The 12,244-nt window shown below is 32.0% G+C and overlaps 1 protein-coding gene and 1 long non-coding RNA gene across 2 annotated transcripts in view; both read right to left on the bottom strand.

The window, feature by feature from the left end:
- Positions 1–5,519: 5,519 nt before the first annotated feature.
- LOC139514247 (transmembrane protein 87A-like) overlaps positions 5,520–12,244 on the bottom strand; it is a 37,307-nt gene continuing 30,582 nt past the window's right edge. The window contains exons 17-22 of the mRNA XM_071303135.1: positions 12,072–12,130; positions 10,567–10,670; positions 9,889–9,959; positions 9,115–9,176; positions 8,775–8,827; positions 5,520–7,981 (exon numbers count right to left, since the gene is read on the bottom strand). Coding sequence (XP_071159236.1) covers positions 7,909–7,981; positions 8,775–8,827; positions 9,115–9,176; positions 9,889–9,959; positions 10,567–10,670; positions 12,072–12,130 — 422 coding nt within the window. The 3' untranslated portion in view covers positions 5,520–7,908. The remainder of the gene's footprint in view (positions 7,982–8,774; positions 8,828–9,114; positions 9,177–9,888; positions 9,960–10,566; positions 10,671–12,071; positions 12,131–12,244) is intronic.
- On the bottom strand, positions 11,356–11,954 carry LOC139514251 (uncharacterized). Its single transcript, XR_011662586.1, has 2 exons — positions 11,907–11,954; positions 11,356–11,400 (listed from the first exon to the last, which is right to left on the bottom strand). It is a non-coding gene; the product is annotated as an uncharacterized lncRNA (long non-coding RNA).

Below are 12,244 nucleotides of genomic sequence, written 5' to 3'. Positions count from 1 at the left end.
CAAAAAGGCCAACATTATTAACTTCATGCAATGGTTTGTGTAAACTACCCTATATCTTTTCCAAAACATATGGGTCTGTTGGAATCTTATGTTAAACTATATTATTCTACCATGAAGACAGTATCAGATCTGTTTGAATGTATCACATTGATATAAACTGCATCAAATTCTTTGGGAGAATAAATTCTATACCCGTATGAAAATACAGGCTCTCAAGAGCCTGTATCGCTCACCTGATTCTAGTTGGGTTTTTGAAATCATATAAAAAAATATAAAATTTGGCTAAAAGTAACAACACTTGGCCAGCACCTCATAAGGAAAGGAACATTCATGCTATGTTTGATTTCATTCAATTCTGTGGTTCGTTAGAAGAAGACTTTTGTATGCATTTCCCATAGGGTTCTATGTTAAACGAGGGTGGTAAAGGGGGGGGGGGGGGGGGGGGTGTACTGAACACGGAAACACGTGAAATAAAAATCGCAAAATCGTAGCACGAAAAATAAAAATCAGGAAAAACGAAGCACGAGAAATAAAATCGTAAATTTTAAGAAAAAAAGTACCAGCAGTTATTACTCAGCCGTTCTTGGAGATCATGTAGACATTGTTAATGGACATAAAGACCTTGTGGTCACCTTTTAGGCTAGCGTATGCTACTTGCATCTGATTTGAAAAAAGTATTATTATGATGGACTTTATTACATGTATAGCATACATATACAATAGAAAGTAGAATGGTAACAATTTACATCAATTTCTATTATATTACACAAGTTTCAAAAGGTACTATAACTTGTGACTTTGAGTTAGTTCCAATTTACTTTTTAATCAAATACGGAAAAAGGCAAGAACGAGAAATTAAGAGCACTGACACGAAACACGGAAAATAAATAAGGGGAAATACGAAGCACGCACACCGAACCAAACACGAGAAAACGAGAAATAAAACACAAAAACACGAAAACACGTGAAATGAAAAGGCCGAAAACGTTGCACGAAAATAACCCTTTACCACCCTCTTAAACTAAGTCCCCCCACTGGCGGCCATCTTGGATGTTGCAATGACAACAAAGTAACAACACTTGGTCAGCATCTCATTAGGAACATTCATGCTATGTTAGTTTCATTCCATTCAGTGGTTCACTAAAAGAAGACATTTGTATGTATTTCCCATAGGGTCCTATGTTAAACTAAGTCCCCCCACTGGCGACCATCTTGGATGATGGAGTGGCTACAAAGTAACAACACTTGGTCAGCATCTCATAAGGGAACATTTATGCTATGTTTGGTTTCATTCCATTCGGTGGTTCTCTATAAAAAGAAACTTGTATGGATTTCCCATAGGGTCCTATGTTAAACTAAGTCCCCACTGGCAGCCATCTTGGACGTTGAATGGCGACAAAGTAACAACTCTTGGTCAGTATCTCATTAGGAACATTCATGCTATGTTTGGTTTCATTCCATTCAGTGGTACAGTAGAAGAAGACATTTGTATGTATTTCCCGTAGGGTCCTATTTTAAACTAAGTCCCCCGCTGGTGGCCATCTTGGATGATGGATCCGCTACAAAGTAACAACACTTGGTCAGTACCTCATAAGGATCATTCATGCCATGTTTGGTTTCATTCCATTCAGTGGTTCTCTAAAAGAAGTCATTTGTATGCATTTCCCATAGGGTCTTGTGTTAAACTAAGTCCCCCGCTGGCAGCCATCTTGGATAATGGATTGGCTACAAAGTAACAACACTTGGTCAGCACCTCATAAGGAACATTCATGCAATGTTTGGTTTCATTCCATTCAGTGGTTCTCTAAAAGAAGTCATTTGTATGCATTTTCCATAGGGTCCTATGTTAAACTAAGTCCCCCACTGGCGGCCATCTTGGATGATGGATCGGCTACAAATTAACAACACTTGGTCAGCACCTCATAAGGAACATTCATGCCATGTCTGGTTTCATTCCATTCAGTGGTTCTCTAAAAGAAGTCATTTGTATGCATTTTCCATAGGGTCCTATGTTAAACTAAGTCCCCCGCTGGCGGCCATATTGGATGATGGATAGGCTACAAAGTAACAACTCTTGGTCAGCACCTCATAAGGAACATTCATGCCATGTTTGGTTTCATTCCATTCAGTGGTTCTCCAGAAGAAGTTCAAAATGTAAAAAGTTAACGACGACGGACGCCAAGTGATGAGAAAAGCTCACTTGGCCCTTTGGGCCAGATGAGCTAAACATGGAGAAACATTTGGTTTTTAACTCCATTTTAGTTCATTTATTTTAGTCATATGTCAGATAAAACTTAATGCCCCCTCTGCTCTACAATGGGGGCAAAACATATTTCTTTCTGAGATTGTTGTTTGAAAACATTGGCTGTTAATAAACTTTCAGGTTTTCAAGTTAACCTATTGTGACCTTGCTAAACAATCAACACTGAATCAATGAGCATGTGTATATAAAAAGAAATGATATTGATATGTTTATTTGTTTTTTTATTTACATTTTCATGTATTCTCATTTTTTAATTAAATTTCGTCATATCAGTTGTTTAATGATTTGGTAGAGTCATAATCTTCCTTCCAAATGTATTTTCTTTTTCTTTCATCATGGTTTTTCCTTTAGCACTTGTGATGTGTAGTTGTCAATTTTTAACTTTATTTCAGGTTAAGGTCATTTGCATAAGGAATAGAGGTCGGTGAATTAGAGAATAGGAAGATATTGATTCAACAGTAGTACATTGAATAAAATAAAGGATTCTCTTAAAAGTTTATAATATATTCATCATTTTTAGTATACTTTAATTTTAGTTTATTTATATGTTTTGGAGTTAAGTGTGACGTCCATTTTCACTAAACTAGTACATTTTTGTGTTTAGCGGCCAGCTGAAGCCCATCTGCAGGTGCAGAATTTTCTTCCTGTGTTGACGACCCATTGGTGGCCTTGGGGTGTTTTCTGCTCTTGGGTTTCTTTAAAACATTCCCCATTTCCATTTTCAATTTCTCTTTTTGAAGATAGTTGAATTTTGTCATTTTTGGAGTATAAACTTGCATTAGAGGTGCATAGCATTTCAGAATACTCCTGCAGTGAACCATTGACCTTTATGTGCTTCAATGCCCAACTTAGTGTATTTTATTTTAACACTTTGCATCTGGGGGTATATTGTGTGTCTCCCAGACACAATAATACCTTAAAGAAGGTCCTACATTGACTGCTATAAGACAGTTACTTCAGTGTGGAGTTTATGCCAGATAACTTTCCAACAAGGGAACTAAGTTGTATTTACTGCTGTTTTAAAATCAGATTTGGCCTGTTGAAATTGAGTTTCTAAAAAGGCCTATAGACAGACCACAATAACAACAACCCACAAACAATCACAAAACTCTTACAGACATACAAACAACTCTATATTATGGATTCAGTCAACTATGACAATATTGTAAAACTTTTGTGTCCTGCAGCTGATTGACATCTTACACAAGTTAAATAAATATTCAAAGTCAATGAACCATGACTGAGTAACATGGCGTAACAATCTCCATGTAAATGAGATGTACATGTACCAATGCTAATACAACTGCATACTAAATACCTTTGACTTATTATAAGTCGTTCCCAAACTGAAATACAAACATTAACTTGTAAACTAAGTAAAAGTTTCAAATAAATAATCTCCATGGAAATGAGATGTGCCAATGCTTGTACAACCGCATACCAAATATGATTGACCTACCACTTGTGGTTTACCATAAACTAGATCTAATCACAAACTAATACATTGTTGACACCACCGGAAACAGCATACCTATGTCTCGCTTTTTGACTCTGTCAAGGCGAGACAAAAATGGTCCAAGTCAACTACATGAAAACAGCTTTGTAATTATATGGCATCTTCAATAAAAATATACATGGATAGCAATCCTCTGAAATGTAGACATTTGTATTACTAGTTTATGTCAGTCACTCGTGTTGAAATAGCATACCTTGGTCTCATCTTTAACCACACTCAGTAGAGACTACACAAACAGTATAATTTAGACATGTGTTTAATGAGCAGATATGTACAGTATAATACAATAGATAGCACTTTGTGCTGGGAATTATACCCTCATAAATAATACACAACATTAAATGATATAGATATAACATATGTACTGCTCATCTCCAAACAGACCAATGTTACATGATAATAATAATAGAATTCTATAACGTCAGTATAGGTAAATATATATTAATTGTATCCCATTAAACAAAATGAACATCACAACGAGGAATATGATATATAAGAAGGCATAACTGGTTTTTCTCTTATTAAAAAATGTAATTCTATTTTTACCTTTGGTTTCATTTTAAGTGAAGACAATAATGTTGAATATACTAAGGACTAGACTTGAATGTGTGGCAGTTAAAAACAAGTGAAACTGCGAGCTACTGCTCACTGATGATACCCCCGCCGCAAGTGGATAATATTAATAGTGTAAAAATATGCAAGTGTTCGGTAAACAGGAAGTTGTCGAGTGATGAATCTGAAAACGCATCACACGGTATAGCTGACTTATAAAAATCCTGAAACCAAATTTCAGAAATCCTTGTATTGTAGTTCCTGAGAAAAATGTGACGAAAATTTTTAACTTGGTTATCATGTGTAAAATCATACAAGTGTTCGGTAAACAGGAAGTTGTCGAGTGATGAATCTGAAAACGCATCACACGGTATAGCTGACTTATAAAAATCCTGAAACCAAATTTCAGAAATCCTTGTATTGTAGTTCCTGAGAAAAATGTGACGAAAATTTTCAACTTGGTTATCATGTGTAAAATCATACAAGTGTTCGGTAAACAGGAAGTTGTCAAGTGATGAATCTGAAAACGCACCACACGGTATAGCTGACTTATAAAAATCCTGAAACCAAATTTCAGAAATCCTTGTATTGTAGTTCCTGAGAAAAATGTGACGAAAATTTTCAACTTGGTTATCATGTGTAAAATCATACAAGTGTTCGGTAAACAGGAAGTTGTCGAGTGATGAGTCTGAAAACGCACCACACGGTATAGCTGACTTATATAAATCCTGAAACCAAATTTCAGAAATCCTTGTATTGTAGTTCCTGAGAAAAATGTGACGAAAATTTTCAACTTGGCTATCATGTGTAAAATCAGACAAGTGTTCGGTAAACAGGAAGTTGTCAAGTGATGAGTCTGAAAACGCATCACACGGTATGGCTGACATATATAAATGTTGATACCAAATTACAGAAAGGGTGGATGTGTAGTTCCTGAGAAAAATGTGACGAAAGTTTCATGGGACGGACTGACTGACGGACAGACGGACTGATGGACGGACAGACAGAGGTAAAACAGTATACCCCCCTTTTTTAAAGCGGGGGTATAAAAAAAAAGACTCTGGCACATGCTGTTGTGTCAGTCTCAAGCCAAAAATCATGCCAATGTTTGTCTTGCAACTCAGCATGGAGACTGACATTGGCATCTTTACTTGTTTGTAAAACATGTTGTTTGGCCTGTAGCTACTGTTTTAGGTTTGCTTTATTGATGAATACACTAACATCTTGTTTCTTCATAATAATTTTTAAACTATTACAGGGGTTACTGTATTAAACCTCAAATAAACAGACTCTTATAAATACTGAATAGATACCCTGATCTACATGGACTATATACCATGACCTACATGTACTGACGCTACAAAAAAGTGTACAAGAATTACAGTCATTGATTTAATCCTATGTGGTTTTTTAACCATTATACTAGGGAAATGTTTGTTTTTTTCAATCAAAGATCTTGATAGCTCTCAGGGACATGAAGATACAGGAAATTGAGAACATCTAAATATTTAACAGTAAACCTGACCACATAAACCCCCAACTACCCCAAAAACTGTTGAAATATACTTCGAGATATACATGTATGAAATATCACCTATTATTTTTACATTTAAAATCCCATAAATGTGAAATAACAAATACAGTGAACATAGTTAAAATGTATTTAGACTGAGACTAACATTCCTAATAAAAAGCTATTACCTTCTGTGACTGTATTGCATATTTAAAACAATTGACCATTTAACATCATCTCTGACAACATACCATATTTTTATTCCAATCAATATCAAAACACTAAATGCTGAGATAAGTGATGCACAATAAAACAATAAAACTGAATATTTGTGAAAAGCAAATATGAAAAAAATTATATTTTTTTTTACAGGAACTTAACTCACAACACAAGAATTTTAAAGAAAAATCAAGCATATCCATTTTTATCTTTATTTACTGTGGAGAATTGTTTATAGTATTTTCAATCACTTTTTTCTATGATGAACTAGTTCAAGATATGTTTGTCCATCCATTTGAGCAATTTTGCTTAGTTATAGCAAAGTTCTATGCAAGTTTTTGCCTAATAGGAAAAAATAATTATTCACAATGTCGAAATTCAATCGTCTACATTTTTTAATCTATTAAGACAACTAGTCTTACCTTAGCCTATATTTCAAAAGATAAGACATAAAAACCTAGACTACATATATAAAAGCATTATTTTTCTAATCTACGACCAAAGTCAATTTTTTTTAATACTTATATTATAATTAAATGGCAATATAATGTAATATTTCTCACATGAATACTTATATAATATTCTTTCATTCTAAATTTTACCCAAACACACATGCATGGTTAACTCTACTATCACATCACAAATAATAACAGAGCCTCATACAGACACACATATATAGCAAATTGTCCCATTGTAATAATAATATTAATCTTTAACATCAACAAATAATATAATCTTTATCCACCAATAAATACAAACTCACAACAAACAACATACATCACTTGCCATATGACAATCAAATGATAAAGCAAAAAAAAGAAGAATTTTTCAGACTCTGTCATATTCATCAAATACAATGAATTATTCTATAATACATTAAATATTCAGGCCTTAACCTAGAAGAAAAAAAATGAAGATTTAGTTATTCATGTTATTAGGCCACATTATTTTTTTTATCAATTTTTTGTACTGCTAGTTCATCAAACTTCTTATAATTCAATTCAATTCCTATTTACCGGATGGATAATTTTTATTCCTCAACTAGTATTTATTATCTATTTTTTCTTAATATATATATAGAATCTGGAATCTCAATGTTCAAACTTATTAAATAGAAGAATATAAAGTTTGTTTTTTGTTCAACCTTTTTTAATCATGGTGATTAATTATTTCATTGAGAAAAAAAATTGTTCGTTCCCTCTTCATAAAGTTTGAAGAAAAACTAATGAGGAAAAGTTAAAATTTGAAAAAGAATGTTTTCAAATTTTCTCTCATCATAAAATTCTAAATAAGTATTTGACTTCTGTTTACAATTTTGCATTACTATATGTGAAGGAAGGCATACTTTTGTTTTTGTGTTTGTTGCAAATCCTTTTTACGTTTGCTTTACAAACACAGAGAACAAACTTGTTTTGGTTTTAGAATGCATGATTATATTTCTGCTATTCACATACATTTTCTCAATTACAATTTACAAATAATTTTATCTTGCAAAGCTATTGAAAAACTTTTTGTCAAAGCATTTGCAACATCATTTACAAAGTAAAGCAATATTTATTGCAATAGAGTATTGTTTTTCTTCAAGAACTTTAATATATTGCAATGTTCATACCCTTGACATATCATGGAATGTGTTTATCCTGAATTTTTGTTTCATTTTCTGCAAGGCAGCTTTTTAACTAATATTCTAATTTCAATAAACAGTAAAACACTTTAATATCAAGCCCTAACTACCTTTTTATACCGTAAATGTTTATAGTATGAGAGAAAAGCTTCGGCAAATGGATAGAAACTTAACATTAAATTGTCCTTGGTTCAATGGCATATTCATGGAAAGCTTCTCACTCACTGCATCTTGTTGGCTTCATATTTTGTTGTCATTATTTCTTCATCAGAATCCAATAAACTTGGTAAAACCCTGTCAGAAAAAAATATGAAAATGAATGTGAGAACATATAAACCATAAAAGGTACAACAATTATCTTAAACATCTAATTTTGACTTGGCAAGTTGATGCATGAAATAAGCAGACAAGAGAAATGTTGGAGTTAACAATTCTTTCAATACCACTTTGTATATAAGATGGTATATTTAACGTTACCATAACATTAATATAGATGCTTGATAAAAATGTGCATAATAATGACTCAATTTCTTCCACTTGCAAAATAAGGGAAAATGAATAGAATTTTATCATATACAGTTAAAAAAATAACCCAATAAGAATTGAATTTTAGGTTCTGTTTAGGGATCTCTTAATTCTGATGTGCTAACATGATAGTTTCTGACTAATCCAACTTTACAAATAATCTGGCAATTAGGAGATTATGGATGACCAAATGTCAACATCTTGATTTCTTTCAGCTATTTGTTGCTGTCTCATTGCTGTTATTTTTCATATTTTCTATTACATCCTGAATATACCTTATTTTTTCCTAAATGAGTATATATTTTTGTAAATGTCCTCTCCTGGATGCAACATTGCCATGCCATTGTCATACAATCTCTCAAATAAAACATTAACAATAAAGTTGAAATGTTCATAGATTTCAAAATGAATTTGTTTCTAACTAATAAGACAGGAACTTATTCCATTTTTCTTTTTTTAATTAAAACCTTACATAAAATATTGATATTCAAATAGATGCACCAGATGCAAATTTAAAACTATATACTATTACGACACTTCAATATCTATAATTGATACATACTTATCAGTTATGGATGATGGAATATTTTCTTCAACCCACTTCAAGTCATCATCCTGTTAACATAAATTCAGTATTATATAACTTTCAAATTCTTTGGTGTTTTCACATCTGACAATATAAATCAGAGTCTTTTTTTTCCGTTTATACATTTATGTGTAAAACATAGTAGAAGTGTTTTTTTTTTAAAACTTGATGCCTTTAAGTATTGGTGCTATAGCTTTTCACTGTTTTTTCTGGTATTATAACTTAACTATGTTACAGTTGATATTTTAATAAATATACATGTATTTGAAAATTTCCTCTATGTCAGCGTGCTGTTGGAAAACACAGAATAACTTACAGGATTATTTCTCTGTTTAGGAGATCCATTTGATTGTTTGGAATTTCTCATCTTCATGCCATCTGAAAAATATCAATTAAGACTTCTTTTAGGTTAATCAACAAAAAAACTCATTTTTGGGAACTTTATTGTACTGGGTTACTGTTTCATTGTCATGTAAATAATTTTTCTGATATCTCAAAAACAGGGAATCATTTTGACAACAACTCTTAAACCACAGACTAGATTTTAATAATATTTCACAAAATCTTTCTTGCTTAACGCCATTCTTGATCTGCGTGATTTTTCAGAAATGGCAACTTTGCCAATCTATACAAATCAGGGCAAGAGATATCAATTTGTGAGAGTTGCAAAATCTTCCAGTTCACTTTCAAATAAATAGCGGGGAAAATTATCAGAATCATCATTCCTAACTGATAATACAGCTAACCAGCATCAGATAAATTGGTAAATAGTTGATAGATTAACACTGTAATCATATTAATTAGGAATTATTCATTGCTTCTAAGATAATGCAACTAGAAAACATAAAACAACCCCAAATGTTTATATTGTAAACTTCATAGCTTTAATACTTTCAGTTTCTGCTACATTTCTTAAAGAATGAAATGAGGATATATATCAAATGTATACAAAGAAGTATATTTTTCAAATTTCAGATTAAAATATTTTTATATTTCAACTGAAAAAAATGTTTTGATAAGGTGTTGAAATGTATAAACTTTATATACAGACACTGAAGGTTTTCAGTTATAAATTATAACTTTATCATACCAAAGGCATCATTCATTGATGTTTCATCCTCTTCATCCTCATCAGCATCCAATAATGGAGAAAATGCATATCTGGAATGAAAAAATATCAACCATCATCAAAAATATCTCAAGTCAATAAAAAATATGCTTAAAAAACCAAACTATTCTGGACATTGTGGACACAAGGATGAAAAATCTATTGCATCATACAGAAAAGTGTGAGTTTAATAGAACATTTTTTATAGTTTATACATCTTGGAAAATCAGTTGTTTTAAATAGAAATGAAAACTGTTTTGTCTTTATGAACACATAAAACGATTTGAGCCCAACCATAATTTCTTCTGTATCGATGAAGACAGTCTGCCAATGCAAGTTTTAAGGTCTTTCTTCTTACCTTTTTAATTTGAAAAAGATGTGGCAGATTGTTGTGATTTCCTGCTTTTTTTTATTGTTCCTGTTGTTTGAAATCAGTAACTGACCAAAGTTATCCTCAGAGAAATTTAGCTACTCTGTTTTAACAATTTTGGTTTTAGTGCTTTCAAATGTTTTATTTTCATATATTTTTTTTAGTCACAAGCATACCCAAGGATGGTTAATTTAAGAAACTTGCACCAAAATTATATCACATTTAAAAAAATAAAATGTCTAATGGTATGTCAAGATCATATATATTTAGCAGTTTTGTACTCATATTACCTTTGACTGTTCGCTGACGGTCTCCACAGAAACATCATAACCAGGAGAATTACAGAAAACAGAAGATGCCAGAATGCATCATCTATCCAAATCTCTTCCCAGTCCTAGAACAAATGTTAATGACAAATATATAATATTGGAATGAAATACAATGGTTTAAATCTCATGCAATAAAATTGATAGGAAATAATTTTTAAAGACAGTTACAGCTGACAAACACATAAAGATCATTCAGTTTCAAACATTAAAGTCTAAAGAATGCCTTTTTTTTTACTCCTTCTAAAGCACCATTAATCATGGCATTCTTTTTATTTGTTAGTTTACTAGGACTTCATTCCAAGTTTTAAACATCTATACAATTTGATGGTTATTAGTTTTACTGGTTGATATTGAATCAGTAATGAACATCAAGAGAACATTGGGTATTTCCTTGAAAAGTCACATCCTTAATAGAATATGACACCTATTGATTATCTTTTATTTTAAAAAGGACTATGTTATATTTTCATGTCATATTTAATTATAGAACCTTAGTGAGCACGCTCACATACCCCACGTCCCCACATTGTCATTGGAGAAATTAAATAAGTATAAGAAAAAAAAATTGTATAAGAAAAAATACTGAATAATAATTTCCTGTCAATATACACATCTACATAGTATGTCCTTATTATCTACAAAATTTCATGAAATTCTGTTGTGTGTTTTCAGAGGAGTTGAGATGACAAACTGTTGCAGAAGTACATTGAAGCAAATAAGTTCAAAGGGGCATAACTCCTAGAAAAAAAATTGAATCGTAATTTCCTGTTGATATGCACATCTACGTAGTATGTCCTTATTATCTACAAAGTTTCATGAAATTCTGTTCTGTGGTTTCAGAAGAGTTGAGATGACAAACTGTTGAAGTAGTACCTGATAGCAAATAAGTTCAAAGAGGCGTAACTCCTAGAAAAAAAATTGAATCGTAATTTCCTGTCGATATGCACAACTACATAATATGTCCTTTTCATATAAAAAGATTTCGTGAAATTCTGTTGTGTGGTTTGAGAGGAGTTGCGATGACAAACTGTTGCAGTAGTACATTAAAGTGAATAAGTTCAAAGGGGCTTAACTCCTAGAAAAAAATTGAATCGTAATTTTCGGTCGATATGCACATCTACATAGTATGTCCTTATTATCTGAAAAGGTTTCATGAAATTCTGTTGTGTGGTTTGAGAGGAGTTGCGATGACAAACTGTTGCAGTAGTACATTGAAGCAAATAAGTTCAAAGGGGTGTAACTCCTAGAAAAAAAAATTGAATCGCAATTTCCTGTCGATATGCACAACTACATAGTATGACCTTATTATCTGAAAAGGTTTCATGAAATTCTGTTGTGTGGTTTTAGAGGAGTTGCGATGACAAGAAACAGGACTGACGGACGGACGGACTGACGGACAGGTCAAAAACATTATACCCTCCGCAACTTTGTTGCATGGGGTATAATAAAGTCAACAGTGTACTTACTGTAATACATTTCTTTAATTTATGGGTAACAAGGGACCACAACATAAATATCACTGAAGCTGAAAAGAAATATATTAAAAAAATAATTATCCATATATCAATTTCTTCAGTAAATTAAAGCATTCATTATCCATGTATCAAATTCTTCAGTAAATTAAAACATTCATTATCCA

This window comes from Mytilus edulis, chromosome 3 (genome assembly GCF_963676685.1).
Source record: "Mytilus edulis chromosome 3, xbMytEdul2.2, whole genome shotgun sequence".
Lineage (NCBI taxonomy): Eukaryota > Metazoa > Mollusca > Bivalvia > Mytilida > Mytilidae > Mytilus > Mytilus edulis.
The sequence above is the reverse complement of the archived record's forward strand: the minus strand, read 5'-3'. Positions and strand labels throughout refer to the sequence as shown.